At 39.3% G+C, this 19,222-nt stretch overlaps 1 protein-coding gene and 1 long non-coding RNA gene across 7 annotated transcripts in view; both read right to left on the reverse strand.

The window, feature by feature from the left end:
* Positions 1-19,222, reverse strand: part of LOC136255751 (tyrosine-protein phosphatase Lar-like) — a 156,839-nt gene that overhangs the window by 64,587 nt on the left and 73,030 nt on the right. The window contains exons 17-19 of the mRNA XM_066048627.1: positions 7,866-8,144; positions 7,549-7,809; positions 7,230-7,502 (exon numbers count right to left, since the gene is read on the reverse strand). Of these exons, the coding sequence (XP_065904699.1) occupies positions 7,230-7,502; positions 7,549-7,809; positions 7,866-8,144 (813 nt within the window). The remainder of the gene's footprint in view (positions 1-7,229; positions 7,503-7,548; positions 7,810-7,865; positions 8,145-19,222) is intronic.
* On the reverse strand, positions 415-4,642 carry LOC136255752 (uncharacterized). Of its 6 annotated transcripts, none has more exons than XR_010701094.1 (7): positions 3,763-4,642; positions 3,416-3,712; positions 3,215-3,366; positions 1,411-1,644; positions 1,238-1,326; positions 893-1,189; positions 415-836 (listed from the first exon to the last, which is right to left on the reverse strand). It is a non-coding gene; the product is annotated as an uncharacterized lncRNA (long non-coding RNA). The 6 variants fall into 6 exon arrangements; XR_010701097.1 differs by having other exon boundaries at positions 1,238-1,350; positions 1,411-1,515; positions 1,566-1,644; positions 3,416-4,641; XR_010701098.1 differs by having other exon boundaries at positions 893-955; positions 1,027-1,189; positions 3,416-4,639.

Genomic DNA, 19,222 nt, shown 5'->3' on the forward strand with positions numbered 1-19,222 from the left:
ATGTGATTGTTCAAAAGGGGCCACTGTTGCCCCTTCCTTACAAATAATGTGAAATTCATGTTGCTAGGGTAATGGTTTAAAATTCCTTATGAAATTGATGGCAAGGATACATGTACCATATATAGTACGTATGTGTTGAGCTGAATCCACAAAAACGATTAATAACTTACGATTGCTATACTGCATGGGCTTCTGTATTGCTCAATATGTAACGCTTCTCAATCCGCTAAAAATATATTAAAAGCGCTTCATTCAAATGTAAGACACTCCAATTATGATGCTGTAAAGTTTCGCCTACATTTTCAATGGGGAATCCTCTTAAGTACGGCCCTTTGATGTTATGTTGACACGTGTTTGTGGTGAAGCCAGACGTCACACTCCCGCCCTCAACACCTGCGATTCATTATACTTATGTAATAGGCTGTAATACATTTTGCAACAACAAAAAAAATACTACTTAGCGTATGTAAAACAAGAGTTGCATGAGAGGAAGAGCTGGGGCCACTGTTGCATTGTATTTAGAAGATAGTGACCCACTGTTGCATTGTATTTAGAAGATAAGTGACCCACTTATCTTCAGGGAAAAAACCTCTTTCAGCCATTAAGAGGAAAAACCCAAATTATAACAGCTCAAGTACTTTTATCCAGCATAGGTGTGCCTGTAAGTGAGGCAAACAACATGTTTTTAACTTCACATTTACCACACAGCTGCCCATTCTCTCCTATTCCCATCTAGTTAATTTGTCAGTTTAATCCTTTCCCATCACTTTGTGTGCATGCCATACAAGACATTTCAAATCAGCACCTGGTTCTCTAAGTCACATTCCCACATATCTCTACAAAAAGTTTCACCAAATGAAATACTATTTGTATGAATTTGGACCAATAATACCTTTAGTGACTTCTAAACACTCCTGCACTGATCAATATACACAATGTCTGGTATGTTTACCTTCTGCAAGCATAATAAAAGCAATAATAACTTCCACTATCACCACCATCACCATTGCTACTATCACTACTGACGTGAATGAGAAATCGTTCTAGAAGTTCCTCATGAAGTTCATCCAGTTCCCAGTAATGATCTTCAACTTTTTCTTGAACATGTTTTATCAAAGATAGCCACCTCTCAGATGTAACAGCTTCAAATACTCGATAAACCAGTTCCTTAACTTCAGTCAAAGTAAACCTAAACAGATGCTAAACTATAACAATGTCCATAATAATGTTGATATACCTCTTGTTGTTCCACTTTACAAGTCCTCCAGGCCATCTCAATAGGATTCAGTTCACAGTGTGCAACTGGTAGTCTGACTACTTCATGGCCTATTATTATGTTAGCCGAAAGAACTGGAATCACAACAGTATACCAGAAAAATAGAAAATTTCAGAGCCACAATCTTAACATACCTTTACTTCCAGCTATCTCATCTATAGCATATCTTGGAGGAGTCTTCGCTCGTTTGATGATCTCCCACAGATCTCTCTTCAGTGAACTTTCTGGATATGCTATACCTGTGAATCATCATACAGTCACATACTGAAACAGTAACAGATATACACACTGCCTTATGTTTCTTATCTAACTACTCTTTCATCTGTGCTTTTCGCCACTTTTGCTTTGGTTGCTCCTCCAAGTGGCAACTGCAGTTAACACAGTAATGTGGGCAATTGGAAACAGTGGAAGTGGAAACCGGAAACAGAAAGTGGAAATGGAAAACGGAAATGGTCAAATCGTCATATAAATGTACCCTAGAGTAAAACCCTTGTTTAGTGGCCACCTCTGTACAAAGACCACATTATAATTATATTTCAAAGATGGCTAAGGCACCTTTTATAAAGATCACCTCTTTACAAAGACCACCTCTCCACGTTGCAATAATAGCTAAGTTCCAAACATCTTATGTCAGACCACTTTATCAAAACAGCTAAAAAGACTAGGCTCTTCGTTGATACAGTAGGTTATAGTGTACTAGCTACAGTTTACTTGCGCGGAATATTTTTTGTATGACATATTCTGGTATCATAGTATTATCTATGCTGGTACAAACTAAGCGATGATGGTATATGACTTGAGTGAAGTGTGAACAAAGAGAGAGATGACAATGATATGAGTCATGAAATACATGTTTGAAGCTTACCAAATATTACCATGTAAAGAGGTGGTCTTTATTAAACTGAAACTAAAATTAGTCAAAACTTCGTATTAACAGTTACCTCTTAACAAAGACCACCCCTGTAATAAGACCACTTCATTATAGTAGCAATGTCAAGCAGGTCCAACAAATATGGCTAAGGGATATACTCATAATGTAATAAATTATCAATCAATCAGTCAGTATTGCTGCAGGGTTGTACAGAAGGATATACTACCTTACCATGCCAAGACCTAAAAGTCCATGATCATGTCACAAATGAAAATGGAACAATCACACGCATAATTTACTCCGCTGATACTAGATTTGATAATGAATTTCTCATGAATTGTGCATGATTTAGGAGTTGCATAGTTACAAAATCAACATTAATGATCTTGGACTTTATGTCTTGATAATAGTTAGGCACTCATAATAGGCATCTTCAAGGATTTAAAAACCTGAGGTGACGTCAATAATTACTGAGGCGCAGGTAAACATCACCTCAGGTTTTTTAATTCCTCGAAGACGCCTATTACGAGTATCTAACAATTACCAAGACACAAAGTCCAAGATCATTAATTTAACTATGCAACTCCTAAATCATGCGCAATTCATTAGAAATCCAGTATCAAATCCAGTATCAGCAGAGTAAATTATGCATGAAATTGCTCCATTTTCTGACATGACCATGGACTTTAGGTCTTGGCATGGTAAGATAGTATGTACAACCCTGCAGCTGCCATTTTAATTTAAGTACTGACTGATTACATTATGAGTACACCTTAGCCATATTTGTTGAACTTACTTGACATAACTACTGTTATGAGGTGGCTCTTATTTGAGGCAGTCTTATTATACAGGTGGTCTTTGTTAAGAGGTACCTGTTAATATGAAGTTTTTAGTTTTTAATTTCAGCTGTTTCCAATGTCCCGGTCTTATTATACAGGTGATCTTATTACAGAGGTGGTCTTTGTTAAGAGGTACCTGTTAATATGAAGTTTTGACCAATTTTAGTTTTTCAGTTTCAGTTTTCTGTTTCCAATGTCCAATTTACAGTTGACAAATGTAACACCTACCTGTGGTAACTGGCATTGTCCATTACATGAGACAATTGGCTGGTAATGCTGAAAGTAACTTTTCTTGAAATCATCTTGCAAAATTCTCTGATTCATTTCTTGATGGTAATCTGCTGCAGATCTTTTCTTGGCTTTAAAAACCCAATCACAACCTGAAACAACAACTACGTTTACCGGATACTTCACATCATAGAAAATTACCGGGAACTCATCTATCTTTGCCACCAGCATGTAAGATAATAAGGCACTCTCCTTTACCTGATGGCTTGCTATGTATAAATAAGTAGAATTTTGAAAGCTATGTAACTAACCTGACTCCTCATAGTCTCCCCAGTAGTCTTATCAGCCTCTACCCAGGCTCTGGACTTTCCATCATGCGCATTGGCCCAAGTCTCATCCAAGTACACCACTGGTTTTCCATCTTCAGTTCTGTTGTGCTTCATTCGTCTCAAATATTTATAACGTTGATGGACTATGTGGGGCTGCTCATAGTATACCCTGTATGTATGTGTAGTAAAATTAAAACACACAAACTGGTGCAATGCTACCTCTTGTCATTAATTGTTCTATGCTTGAATCCCATATCCTTTAATACCTTCCTAAGTGATGTTTTCCCCCGGAGAAAACACCATCGTTCCAAAGTTTTGACTGAAGATGGAGCAACAAAAACAAAGGCTCCAGCGTTCATAATTTACCCACCAAAATCTTCGACAGTGATTGATTTCTTTCTTGTTGTACAAAGAATGTATCTTCTGTCTGATTGCATCCCGGTTGAAACTGTCTGCATCGACATGGATTCGTGAACGTCTGTAACTGCCGTGACGATTAGATGAATTGAGTGGGCTCCTGCAAACTACTTTTATACCATTTTCTTGGCATAGAAAACCCGCCTTCTTGTGGTATTCCATCCTCGCTCTTACAATAGATGACTCTGAAATTCCTACGTGGCGAAATGAATACCAAACCCAGCTGCAAAGAAGATATTTAATACCAGTGGCCTTCAAGATTCTCTTCTTCACATTGACGGAAACTTTAGACTTCCTCGCTTCTTGCTCAAAGTAGTTCCATAGATTCATGGGCAGAAACTTTGTTTGGCTGTTTAACCTCTTCCCAAGAGGGTTTCGCTCCACACTCACCAACGCTGCACTAGACGCCATATTTTTGACAATTAAGTGCGCACCCGTTACACGAGCTTAAAAATAAATGCGTCATGAACATCACGTTCAAAGCCTTTGATCTTGTCTGGCTTCTTATACAACATTCCAGGATTCAGCTCAACGTATATGTACTATAGTTAGGTATCATTTTTCAATGTAAACTCAACATTGCTGTCCTAACTGCTGTTGCCAACTGGAAGCAGAAGTGGCAAAAAACACTACTAAAGGTATGGTTAGATGTATTATAGCATTTTACATAACGGGAATGATTACAATTGAGCGGACACCTAAAAACTGCTCTTTGCACCATTTTTGCCATTCTAACTCTTACAATAGATGACTTTTAATGCCCTACATGGACTCAGAAAAACTGCAAAGAAAATATTACTGGTGGCCTTCGAGATTCTCTTCTTGATGCTGACAAAAAATTTCCCAAAACAGAAACTTTGTTTGACTGTTTAATTTAACATCTTTCCAAGAGGGGCAATTACTTGCTGATGCTACACTGGTCACCATATTCACAACAATTAAGTGCATGCCTATTACATGGTCTTACCAATAAACGCATCATTAACATCTTGTCCATTTGATGTTGTACGACTTTTCATACAACTTTGCACAGCTCAAGCTTATTAATGCTGTGAATCTGCAGAGCTTACTAAAACCAGTTATTGGAAGGTGAATAATTGGATATCGACTGGTTATTGTCTGATTGTAAATTAGCAGACCATAGATAATATAATTGGAAACTAGTAAGCACCACTGGTTACAGGCTGGTTTCACGCCCCCTTCAATAACAAGACAAGTTTCTCTGGGCGAAACAAGACTCACCACTGGTAAAAGGTTCTTTCTCAAGGTGTTTTGGAAGCCAACAGAGAGTTTTGAGGCAAATTGGCTCTTTATTGTGCAAACAGTAGAAGCGAAACTGAACGAAGTACCATCTCAAACCTTCCAAAGAAGTTATGGGAAGGCATATTATTTAGCCAAGGCCATTCTTTATAGCATAGTTAATCTTGTGATACTTTCTTTTTCTACCTACAGCACTTAGTTTAGCCAAGAATGTGCTTCCCCTAAAACATGTAATCCGCCATTGTAAGGCTTCTAACCAAAAGTGACGCGAAGTGATGAAACTTACCAAAACAATTATCATAGCAACACCACAAGTTATTCTCTTTACAAAATAAAGTTGTTAATTCCATGGTTCAACTGTAATAGGATTAAATTTGTTGAGGAGCGAAACCAGCTTAAGGATACTGGTTCATGTACAAAGTCTATGGGAGCACAGCGCAGTTTCCAATCCAGGGGGGTATATTATCTATGAGCAGACATAATGGTATGCAACATGCCTGTTGGAAGCCTTAGGGTGGTACCAAAGTGACCATCAACATCCTGCCTTACAATAACAGTTATTACAATCACATATTTACACACACTTTGAGGTGGGTAGTTGGAAAAGGCAGATACGGTTGGACGCAGACACGGACATTTTCAAAATGCACTTTTACATTTATATAACAGTTATTTTTCATACCTAACGCTGTTTTTACAGCAGTCTTCGCTTCCAGACCCAGGCGTCGATCTTGTCATAGCGTTTATCCATTTATAAATGCACGTGCGAAGGACTAGAGTAACATTCCACAGAATGCCAAAGACCATATAGTGTTGTACACATGCTCTAAAGTCTAATACAGAGTTATATAGTTGTAGAGATTAGCTTGTATGCCCCATGCAAATTAGCTTAGCAGGCCAAATACACAATCTTACACCTTTTAGTATAAGGCACAGGCGCTTATACCAAGTGTTGAGGATTTCAAGGACCTGGCCTACGAGATTAAGTTGGGACATGCTAGATTAATCTGTGACTCTGAATTAGATTTCTAGAGCACGTATACAACACTATAATGGTCTTTAGAGTGCTAGCCTACCCTTCGCACATGCGCTTATATATGGATAAGCGCTATGGCAAGATCGACGGCTGGGTCTGGAAGCGAAGACTGCTGTAAAAACAGCGTTAGGTATGAAAAATAACTTATATAAATGTAAAAGCACTTTTTGAAAATGTCTGTGTCTGACCATATCCACCTTTTCTAACTACCCCTTTGAGGTTATGTTATGTTAACACTTGTCAGCAGGGGTAATTTATGGTTTACCAAGTGGGTGGGCAAACCAGTTTAAAGGATTCTTAGCCAATAATTGGCTTGACCTAGACAATACTGGTTAATAACCCGTTTTTTCCATACCAGTTTGCAATGCTAATGCTTATGTAGTGTACTGCCACTTTTTCAGTTGTTAAAACACCCATACAGCCTATAGGAAGTATTTTCAAAAACCAGTCTCACACACTTATTTCAAATCAGCACAAATACTTGCTTGTAAGTTTAATAACAACTCATGCTGGCAGATTTCAATATAAAGCTTCTTTGTCACACCAGTGCAGGTGTGGACAGACATACATGCACACACAGAGTTCCCACAGGGCACATGCCTGGTCACCAAACCTTCTAAATCTCATTATTCAAAGAGTAATACTAGTATAGTGGCGTAGCATCCAACTTTGGCAAAATTGTGCACTTCTTCACAAAAGAATAAAACTTTCTACGTAAATATTACCCCCCCCCCCCCCAACGTTTCTATATAGCAAGCTAATAAATGCCTTAGGAAATTAAAAACAAAAACCTGTGCAAAAAGGCCATTAAGGCCACTAAAGGTCAAATTTGCAATGCCAATATAGGAAAATTATCTATATGGAAAGTTTCATGGCATAATATTTTTGGTTGTGCCACTATACTATACAAAGACTTCAGTGTTTATGCATGCAATTAGGGTGTGCACACATTTAACCTACAAAAGAAACTAACCATTAATAGTCAGATTAGCATAGTTTGATTCACCACTCCCACTAGCATTAGTAGCTACACATCGGTAGTTACCAGCATCTTCTGGTGTTAGGTTAATAATAGTGAGAGTATTAGTGTTCACTCCAGTAGCACCAGATGGAATACTACCACTCTGTCTCTCCCAATTATATGATGTTGCTCCATCTGCCTCACAAGTTAGTGACACACTTGTGGTATCATTTACTAAGGTAACTGTTGTGTTCATTGGGTGAGTAGTAATAACAGGTGGTACTCCTAATAATTACACTAATCAACATGTGCAACTAAACAGACAACTCACTAGTAACCATCAATACAACATCAGATGTATCACTATCTCCATACTCATTAGTAGCAATACACTCATAGTCTCCACTATCACTCTCCATCACATTAGTGATCATCAGAGTGTCTCTAGTCTCTCCAGTAATGTTTGTTCCATTGTGTCTCCACTGGTACATGAAGTTCTCCACTCCCACACCACTTACTGTGGCAGTGAACATGACAGTGTGTGTCACCTCTACACTCTGACTGGATGGCATCACAGTCACCTCTGGTAGACCTGTACCACCAATACAACATTCATACTACCACCTAACAACATCATCATAGTCATACCAGTAACTGTCAGTCTAACAACACTTCGGCTACCAGTGGCACCTCTACTTCCTCCTTCATTACTGACAACACACCTGTATGTGTTCTCATCAGATGATCTCACATCTGGGATCACCAGAATATTGGTGTTTATACCAGTCACTTTACTAGGAAATTGCCTTTTTCCAATTCTCCATTCATAAGTCACATTATAACCAGTAGCAGAACATGTCAATGTGGCAGTTTGTGTGAGGTCAACACTTTGTGGTGATAGACGCATAACCATTCCAGGACGTTGAACTGCAGTGGATAAATGAAATAAAAAGCACTGAAACACAACTGTTACAAACCAGGCGCATGCTGGTTTGTAAAAGTGATATAATTGTGGAAAATACCAAAGGGAAACAGGGTGATCTTTCCTAGATCTGCTGGGCTCCTAGGCTGGAAAAGTTAATAAACATTCCATCTCTCAAAATACTTGAGTAGAGAGTATAGATTCTTATATAGAGGACATTACTGTCCAGGGAACCCTAATGTAATTCGTGCACTGGACTCACGAACCGAGTTGGAAACAGTCGTTTAACAATAATCCAGGCATTATCTAGCTCATGTAACACTTTCACAGCTCAGATCAAAGGAACCTCCCGGGCTACAACTGGGCAGTGATTATATAGACGTCGAGGCCAAAATCAATTGTGGGGATTGATTAATACTCACGTGGTTAGGATGCATGACTTGGAATCACTCAGACAGAGAGCGTTTAGTTATCCTCGTCACCCTACGAGTTGAAAAATGTTGTAAGGTGAGAACTAGTGCTATAGGTTATTCATCAATCGCTTCCACACGTTTTCGAATACGGACACCCCCCACTACGAAGCTACTACTCTGCACGGAGTAACCATTCTACAAGCAAGCTTACCTACCTAGGCCTTTAGTGAACTTCGTAATTTTTCCATAAATGATTCAATAGCACTGATTAAAACATACAAGTCGTGTAACCAAAATTCTCCTTGATATCGCTAGGATATGTCTGGTCATTGTAACCAAATGTAACCAGAACGTACTAGCTGCAGACCCATAATCACAAGTTTTAAGTAAACATATATAATATCTAATCTAAAACAGCCAAGCTGTAAAGAGTCATCAAAAAGGCTATGGTGAAAAAAGATGTGAAATCCAAGGTGGTGGCCAAGAAATGGCTGTGATGGTAGGTTAATGGTAAAAATTTTAATAACAACAATTCAGGTGAATTTTGGTGCCGCTTGGTCTTGGCACAAAATTCACCTGAATTGCTGTTATTAAAATTTTTACCATTAACCTACCATCACAGCCATTTCTTGGCTGCCACCTTGGATTTCACATCTTTTCTCACCATAGCCTTTTTGAGGGTCGCACTCTTTTTTTTAATAACTTGGCTGTTTTGGATTAGATTTCACTTCTTTTTGTATTTGTATACCCCAAAGCCGGCCTTTGGAGCTTTCTTTTTTTCTTTATCACAGGAAGAAGAAAAGATGAAGCAAATGTTAAATACTTTAAATATTTCTGATTTTATCAGTAAATGTCCAAATTATATATATACTAGCTGTAGTACCTGCCCTATCGTGCAGGGTGGTATACATATAGAAATTAAATGAAAGTACAGTTTATATGTTTACATCAGTAATGGACAGGTGATAATTCAGTAATGATACATGAGGCACTGTAAGAATGTCATTCCAGGCATAGGGTTTTGTAGACACTGCATACCATAGAATTAAGGATTTGGTTACTGTATTTGTATACACTGTAAGTGATAGGGTTATTGAATCATATAGATATGAATTCACTTGGTAGCTATACAGTGGGATTGTGCAAGATAGCTACTATGTATATAGTGCAACATGATAGATGGCACTTTGTCCAGCATCTCAGTGTAAGGAACTGTGAGGGTAGCTATGCCTGTTGCCATTGGTGACAGCCATGTCCATTCTATTGCATGGGATAGGCATTGTTGTTGACTACATAATCCCATAGTTTTGCTGTTAGGCATGTATAGCTGAGCTATTTCATTAGCAGGATGATAAACAACACATTAAGTTTTTACACCTATATAAGGTACTATGCTATGTTGGAGGGGGCCTGGTCAATATCTACTTAGCAACAACTTCTTTGTAATTGTACAGTGAATTTGATTGGTTAAATTCAACATAAGATACTTAGCAACAACTTCCTTAGTGAATGTATGATGAATCTGATTGGATAAAGCCATCTTTGCTCAACTGAAGATCAAGGGCGAAAATGATAGACTTTGTCTGAGTGCTTTTGATGACATAGTAATGAAAATTGCTGAATTGCCAATGGAGAAGATCACTAAGAAGGCACTGATCAAGGTGGATCCTTTTGACATGAAGTTCAGCAATGGTGTCATTTACTATGTTTACCGCAAGTGACTGATTAACATGTTTAGATACTGATTAATAGCTAGTTGATTGATACATAATATTCTAATATAAATTGTGAGGCATTATTAATCATTTCATAATTAATAGGGGCTGGGGTTACTGATATTGTTAGAGGTATGCACTTATAGTATTGGAATATTTTGTGACTTCAGATATTCATTGCATCGCTCGAATTCTATCATCCAAAGACACCGTGAATTACTGTAATCTGCACTACAATGATTCTGTTATGACATAATATAACCGCTTTACAAAATATAACAGTGGGGGCTAGCAAGAAATAATAATAAATATAAACAAAAAATTTTGAGTCATCCAGCCCAAGACAACTCATGGGAAAAACCTGCCAGCCTTTTCTTTATTTCTTTGCTGTACAGGAAAAACCAAAAAATGCTCCACTATGCTGTTTATGCATGTGTAGAAAAGAGTTCAAATCAATGCTGTAAGTCCATAAATAGCTCCCATTTGCATAACGTGCCCCATGTTGTGAAGAACAGTCTGCCACGGGACCGCTATCATTTCACTGTAGTTGTAGTCATCCCTCCTCCAGTAATCAGGAGCAAACCATCCAGGATATGCATACAGACAAAAGAATAGAAAAGATAAATAGTTTTACACATACATAAATATACAAAGCAATCACCTGATACATTGTTTACCATAATACCTTCCTTACCACCATCTACAGGTGCTGATTCACAATACCGGTCACCATCCCCATCTACCATTGCATCCCGCAAATCCTGGTAGCAATCAGCACGTAGTGACTTCTGTTCACGCCTGAGAAACTGTAAGCGCTCAGTTTCAATCTTACAGTAGGTGTCAACCAAGAATTGCTGGAAAAGCCGTTTAGCCTTAAGCATTACAGGCACTTGCTGCCTAACCATGATGTGGTAGCGGTAATACACCATGGCTGTCAATTTCCTACCATTAGCCAATTTCAGGTTGATGTGCCATCCATCAGTGCCATAGGAAAAGAGTAAAGGATACTGCAAAGGATCATACCCCCTATGAAGTTCAGAAATGCGCTGCAAAGACCCATCCCTATAGTACAAAACTATGTCCCTATTATTTACATTATCATTAGGCATTAGCACTCCTACCTCGTCACACATCGGGCTATTATACCTCCTAGCATGCTCTCCTACGGGCCGTTTGTTCTCGTTAATCACTACCCTAACATTCGCTGGCTCATCATGCTGTTCAAATATTTCTTTAGCTACTTTAATAAGCTGAACATAGTGATTATTGTCATGCAAAAGCTCATTAATGCCCCTAACTATGTCAAGCCTTAATCCATCAACAATTCCACATCTAGTAGCTAATTCAGTTTGCTGATTGTCAATAAAATAAATTTGGGAAAATTTAGGAGACTCACCTGCTGATGGAACTAAACTACCTATACGATGATAGACCTGACCCTGTACTCTAAAAGAAGGATTGAAGCCAGCCATAGTTATCTCGTTACAGCCAAAGCTTGTCATTTTAAATGCACTATTGTACTTATGTATGTTATGTAGAAAATGTCTACCTGCCGAGTCCGTACCTTCATACAGGTGTCTTAAGAATGACTGAGGCTGTGGAAATGCATCTAACTGGACATTTCCCTTCAAGCAACAAAGGGATTCCGTCTCCTCGGGAAATTTTAATGCGCCACAGTGTGTGCATTCTACACTAAGTGCGCCTACATCTGTAGTGTTAAAGAAGTTGTGTGGCTGATAGTTAAACCCCCTAAAGCTTGGGTGTGTGCTTGCACGTACCTGTTGTCTGCGTGTGGTGTTAGCCTGCTGCTCCTGAGCTCTGTAGCATGGATCAGCCCGAGATTCTTGATGAGCAGCTGTATTTTGTTGTTGCTCCTCCCTCCTTGTAGCTGGGTCTTCACGCGCAAGTCGACGGGCAGCTGTATTGCGCTGTTGTTCTTCTCTGGTGGCTGGGTCCTCACGCGCCAGTCGATGGGCAGATGCATCGCGGATCTGTTCCTGTGATCTTCTTTCTTCGTCCTGGCGGGCCACACGATGGGCTTCTGCGTCACGTTGTCTTCGTCTATGTTGTGAGTCGACTTCACACCTGGCACTGGTCGAGGTGGTAGCTTGAGTTGAAGCCTCCTGGCGGCGCAGTCTTTGTCGTTCTGCTTCTTCCTGTCTCTTCGCTGGATCTAATCTTTGGTTCTGCTTGTGTCTCTGCTTGAGACGCACAAAAGGTAGACGATCGTTTTCGCTTAGGCGGCATGCTTACACAGCACATCAAATGAAATTTGAATTTGCAATATCACTCGTGTGTACAGTCTCGGCAAATGTAACGTGTATGATCATGTGTTTACAGTCATATACATTACAGGATTCGAACTCACGGTACACATTGAAGTTTCAAAAGGTACCCAGAGTGACTAAAAGGTGCACTGAAAAGGTACCTGAAAGAAAAAAGTGTACTGAAAAGGTGCCCAAATCGAAAAAAAAAAGTTATCACCAACTGGAATTGAACCCACAACTTCTACACGTAAGGTGGCTGTCTAACCCATTCACCTACCTGCCCTACACCCGAGGCTACACCTTTATTTTTGTCTTATAAAGACCTGTACAAATGGACTGAGATAGGTGTCTACTTGCGGTTTATAGAAAGAATTAAAGCCATTTTTCTTCTACACCTTCGCGTTTAAAGAGCGGTAACGGACAAACGATAGCTTGCACGAACTTTTCGAAACCGTCATTGTAGAGGTGGATAATGAGCGCTTATTTAGACACAAAGACGCTTCGAAACGTGCAGCGGTTCAAGAGTACATGCCTGACATCAAATGGAATGCAGACAGACGGACGGACGGCTTTTCAGTCTTATAATATAGATCTTGAGCCAGCCTCTGGCCTAAAGGGGTGTGGTCACTACTCCTTATTTTCACGTTGCTATTATAAATACGGATAGACCAATAAGGGATGAAGTAATCATGCTCAAGTAAATGGAGGTGAGGTGTCCACGATTGATCACTACTAGTCAACCTAGACTGTTAATGGGCGTGGTCTCAAACCTATCGAGAAGTCACAGATATCCACTGGGTGTCCAGTACCTTTTAAAGTAGTGTAAGTGCTTCATACCAAAATTCGAGTTTCAGTGATTTTTTGTAACACTACTTGCTAAAATGAGACAAACTTTAATCCCTACTTTTGGCTAATTTGATGGTCTCATTTCAAGATGTTAGCCAAAAGTAGGTATTAAAATGTGTCTCAATTTAGCAAGTAGTCATCTAATCTTGTTTCCTTACTTTTTATTGCTGGATCATTTCTCATTCCAGCTGTAATACTTTTTATAGCGTGTATATTTTATCAACCCCTACTTCCTTTTGAAATTTAAAAAATTTAAATAGCTAGTTATACTCTTTTGCTTTCCACATAGTATAAATATCAGCTATCTTTTACCTTCGTACAAAATAAGCGCCTCTAAAATAATTATTGTTTTGTCTTCAGTTAAAAGCTATTACAGCAACTGTTTAACCCTTAAACACGCATAAGCCTATATATATAGGCAGATTACGCATGCCCCTGGAAAACACATAAGCCTATATATAGGCTTTTACGCATGGCTGTAAACAAAGTACTGTAACTTTCAAAGCGTTCATCGTATGGCTTTGTAATTTACGCCATTCTACTCATGATCTAATAAGCATTAAAATGATACCTAGGGGCTTACCCTACGACCAAAGTACCGGAACTAAAACTTGCCGTAAAATAATTCTTAACAAAGAACTACAAAAATGTGCTACATACCTTTAGAAAATGATCCATAACTCCTTCCGAATCACTGCAAACAAGTATTAATCGAATCGCCATTCTATGGCGAATCAGGCCATATACAGCTCACATGATTAAACCCACAATCAATATGACAGACAAGACAAAGAATGTGCTGTTGTGATAAAGCGAGACGTTATTCTTCTTCGCTTTATAACAAGTAAGCCTTTGTTGTTACTGTGGTTATTTAGCCTTCCCCAAGTAGGCCAATGAATAAGCTTTCTATTGATATCTCGTTTTATGCTAATAGAGTTAGGAAAGGCTATCTTGCTTCACCATATAAGTTTGCTTTGTCTAAACACATATTCCTTAAAAGTTACGTGCACATTCACGGCTTAATTCCTTAAAAGTTTCAAGCGCGTTTAAGGGTTAAGGCTTCAGCTGCATTTATAATAGCCTAAATATTGATGATTTTACAGTAAAACATCGCTGAAGAGTCCACCATTATAAGAGTGGAACCCTCACTTTTAGAAGTCTGGATCCCGAGGTGGATCCGCCCCTCAAACACATTATTAGCTAGCTACCTCACAAAAAAAGCTAAACTGGTAATTAAGACTATATAAAATGACTACCCACCATTAATAAATGCTAGAGACAACTCCTTGGGTACTACACCCGTTCACCCTCAACACGTATTCACACCTTCCTTAAAATCACGTATTTGGGTTGTGGCGCGTGCCACAACTATTAACAATCCTTTGAGAAGAACAAAGAAGCGAATGAATGATGAAAGCAAACAGTATGGTGCAGTGGACAGAACATAATCAGAACAACAGATTTGTGAATCTGCCGTCATTACCTTGGCTGTCTGAAATTTCTGGAGCCATACACCTAGCGCTACCGAAATGTAGGTAAATTTCAAAAATTTTAAAACTCACTGTACAGCAAAACATTCGACTTTTCGCCTCGTTTATCCAAGGTACAGCATCATTATAACAGTACTAATGCATTCCAGGTGGTTTTTTGGGTAAAACTTATTCAAGGCCACTTTTTTAGGTACGAAAATCCACGAAACCATATGATTTCTTACCAACCCCTACTATACAGTATGATATTCACCATTTTCACACAGATGTTGTTGGCATTAAAAAGACAAATAGAACTACAACTTTTTATCGATCAGAAATATTTAAAGGTATAGAATTTCAACTACAATACAGCAAGATGTTTGGCATAATGTTAAGATAGCTATGTAAAAATCACAAGGAAATTCAATTGCAGTTTACACACTGGTCACTATCATTGTTAATTTGATATCACTACATACATATGTAGCAGAGCTTTAATGAGTCTTATGGATATTGACTGTTCTATCAGTAATACAATAGGGTGCATACATTCACTGGACTGGACTACTGGGCTCAAGATTTCTTGTTTTCTTGCCTTATATAGCCAGACTTTACCCACATATTTCTACATTTACTATATACTACAAGAGTTCATAATAGTTTGAACTCATACCTAGACCACTAAAACTAGACTACGGTTGCCTGTATACTGTATTATTTGATTAAACACCAAGACGTTTATTACCTAAGTTGATAAAATCAATGTGGCAACTATTCAAATTTGATCACTACTCAATTGCTTGAAAACAATGTTTAAGCATAGATAACTAGTATATTAAAAATTATAAATTTAAAAGAATCCAAATGATAAAAAGTACTGAAACAAGAGAAGAACAATGGTAGCTATTACAGTATAGCTCGGTGGGAAATCCCCACTTTGGCATGATATAGCCATTATTTTGTGTTCAATGCCAAAGTGGGAATTTCCCACCGAGCTATGCTGTAATAGCTACCATTGTTCTTCTCTTGTTTCACTACTTTTTATCGTTTGGATTCCTACTTTATTTTTAAATTTATAATTTTTAATATACTAGTTTGTTTAGTTTTTTGTTAAGGTATTCAGCTAACTATAAACATGTGACTGTTCTATTAGGGTGACTGCTGTGTTAGAGTATCTCGAGGCAGCCTGCAAGATGTTCGCTTGCCAAAAAAGTGGCGTGGTTTCGATCGATTATAGAGTATATCGAGTCAGCCTTCCAAATTGAAGGTGTGTGGTCACTGAAATACAGCTAGTGCAAAAGGGGTGTGTCATCTTGGTTTCAATCGATACATTGATAATGCGTAGAATGAAGAATGGGCGTGATTTTGTGGCATATCGTGAAGCTATCTAGTACCAGTACCTCCGTACAGTACCCTCCGTCATAGATTATATCAGTAAGGAATATAATCTATTCCTCCTACAGTAGCAGTAGCGTAGTCTAAGCATCTTAAATAATCTTGTGGCGTCTATTATGCTGTTTAAAGAAAGTGTTGATACAGAAAATTAATGCCTCGATATGGTTTCGTTGGATGAAGAAGAAGACAAGCACTCTAATTGAAGATAAAAGAAAAGACAAGGCACAGAGGGCACACACTCGTCGGAACCCCAAAAGGCACATCTCACTGGTGAGTTTGTTATTGTGGCGTAAAATGGTGGCCGTGCGCTGCTTCGTTTGGGCTCTAGGCTTGCGACTGTGGTCAGTGAGTGAGGCAGTGAGGAGAAAATTCAAGTTTTGGCAATTTAAAAAAAAAATTAATATCCAGCCACCTGCAAGCATTTTGTTGTATTTAATGCTGTTTTATGTACTATATGGACTAGTACTATTCCGTAAAGGTGATCTTCGTCTCGTAAGATATCTCTAGGATGATTTTAAAAGGTAGAATTTTTGGCGGCGCGAAAATTTCACCTGGATCCTTACTTAAACGGTACGACTGTACCATTTGATATAACAAAAAAAAAGGGATTATCAACAGTGATGTCATTACCATAGGAACTAATAGTTTTAGTGGTTGAAAAATATGTTTGAGTAAACTTTATGTGACTCCAGTAATCCAGTCCAGTAAAAGATACAAGTACTTCAATTTCACTTAAAAAAATCAGTCATACAATAAGTTTGACCAACACTCTTTAGAAGAGCATACTTCTTCCCCTTGCTCTTGGTGTTTATGAAATTACTAGCACTGGTACCTGCTCTACGGTACAGGACTACTTACAATGAGTCATGCACAAGTTTAATCTTGTAGCTATCTAGTGATAAAAATTTCTACACAGCATTGGAACCCAAGTACGGAATATCACTTGTTTATATGTGGTATATTGTGTATACGTAGAGTCAAGAGTTCATAATATAAAAAGAGAGGAGAGTGTCCTACTGCAGTATAGCCTGTACAAACGTGCATCTCAAAGTAATACAGTAAAACTTAGGATATCATGTCAACACTTAAAGTGTTAAGGAATGTTGACAATGACATCAGTGGACTGCTTATTGAAGCCACAACTACAACAGTCATAGAAACTGAATGAATTCTCTCTTGTCTCATTGAGAATCTGAACAGACCGGATTGACAGTCCAGTCGAAGTTCAGTGACTTCATAGAGGCCTTGATCACGGCCTGCACGGGCATACCGAGAGCAACCAGGATTGTAGAGGGTGCCGAGAGTCACCTCCTCCCCTCTAGCAGAATGCAGACAGTTGGTGTTGACATGACAATGGATGTCCTTGATGGATGCCCAGCAAGTAGTGATCTACAAGAACAAATACAGACTGAGGATACCGGTGGTGGGCACACACTGTGTGCTGATGCCACCGGCCGCCAAGTCGACGGTATGGTGATGCCCTGTGGTAAATCCACAACAGAAAATGTGAATGGTCTGCACAAAGTCCGGACAAGCATTGGGCACACCGACATCCGGCAACCATCGCACTCTCTCACCAGGGCAGGCATACCAGCCAAGCCACCTGAAGAGCCGATCACGGCGAAACCGGTCGTGGTGAGGCCCACTAAGGTGAGTCAAAACACTGAAGTGCTACCTACCCCTTCTTTCTCCCCAGCAGCTCAACAACTATCACCAGATGGTAATGGTCCACGAGAAGAGAGTGCCCATCGTGGCCAAGTGGACCCATCCCATCGTCTGATTGACACTGTGAACAGATCGAGAAGGGATGTGAAGGGCAAATATCCAAAAAGTGGAACCGCCCTGCCGGCTGTGACCAAAGGCACACCAGACAGCCCACCGACCTGCCAGCAGATCATCGACAGGCACAGTGGTCAATTACTGGTTGACCACCACCAACCCACAATCAGATGTAAACTGAACAATATGTTTCATAAAATATCGATTTTTTTGAACAAATTAAAAGAAATAACAAAATAACAAAACAACATGATTCAACATCCAGAATAGTGTTAGACCACGACTGGGAACAGTATCTACAGCCCATAGGTTGGCTGGGGATGGATCTTTTCCACTCACATTGTCCACAGTGCACAGTGCGTATGCTTGTTTCTGTCCTTCTTTGACTTTCTGTTTCTCTTCCTCCTTGTACCAGAGGAGGAGGAGGTGTTCACATTCTCGGTGTCTGGGTCAGAGGATCCATCCACTGTGATGTCACTGTAGTTCAACAATTGTGTCAGGGCTACGTCCAAGGACATGGACTCACTGGTGTGAGACTGTGTTGATGTGGTTACATCTTCAATTGTGGATGTCCTTTTGGCTCTGTTGAATGTGTGTGGAACGTAATTTGTGAGCATGGTCAGTGAGGCTGTGAACAGTTCATCACTGATCTCATGCTCCTTTATTGTTGTTACTAATCTATTGTGTGTCCTGACTAGGCAAGACCGGACATTGGCTAATAGCTGTTTGTACATTTTGTGATGATGTTCATCATTGGAGTCGAGCAGGACGTCCACAACCTGTCGGAGGTCATCTGAGGAGTGGAAAAGATCCATCCCCAGCCAACCTATGGGTTGTAGATACTGTTCCCAGTCGTGGTCTAACACTATTCTGGATGTTGAATCATGTTGTTTTGTTATTTCATTTAATTTGTTCAACAAAAATAAAAATATTTTATCAAACATATTGTTCAGTTCATCATCAGACAATGGTGGCAACTCCACCACCACATCTACCAGCGGCAGCGGCAGCAGAGACACAAACTTGGAGATAGCCAGATTGGCCAACATTGAGCACAACTCTGACATTGGTCTCAAAGTGAATACCAGAAAATGTGGGCAATGCAATTGCCCCCTACAAGGCAAATCGAAATGCACGGATCGAGCCGATCGAACATCTCAAGGAGGGCCTACATCACGCGTGGTGCTGCAGACTGC

Source organism: Dysidea avara, chromosome 5 (genome assembly GCF_963678975.1).
Source record: "Dysidea avara chromosome 5, odDysAvar1.4, whole genome shotgun sequence".
In the NCBI taxonomy this organism is placed as follows: Eukaryota; Metazoa; Porifera; class Demospongiae; order Dictyoceratida; family Dysideidae; genus Dysidea; species Dysidea avara.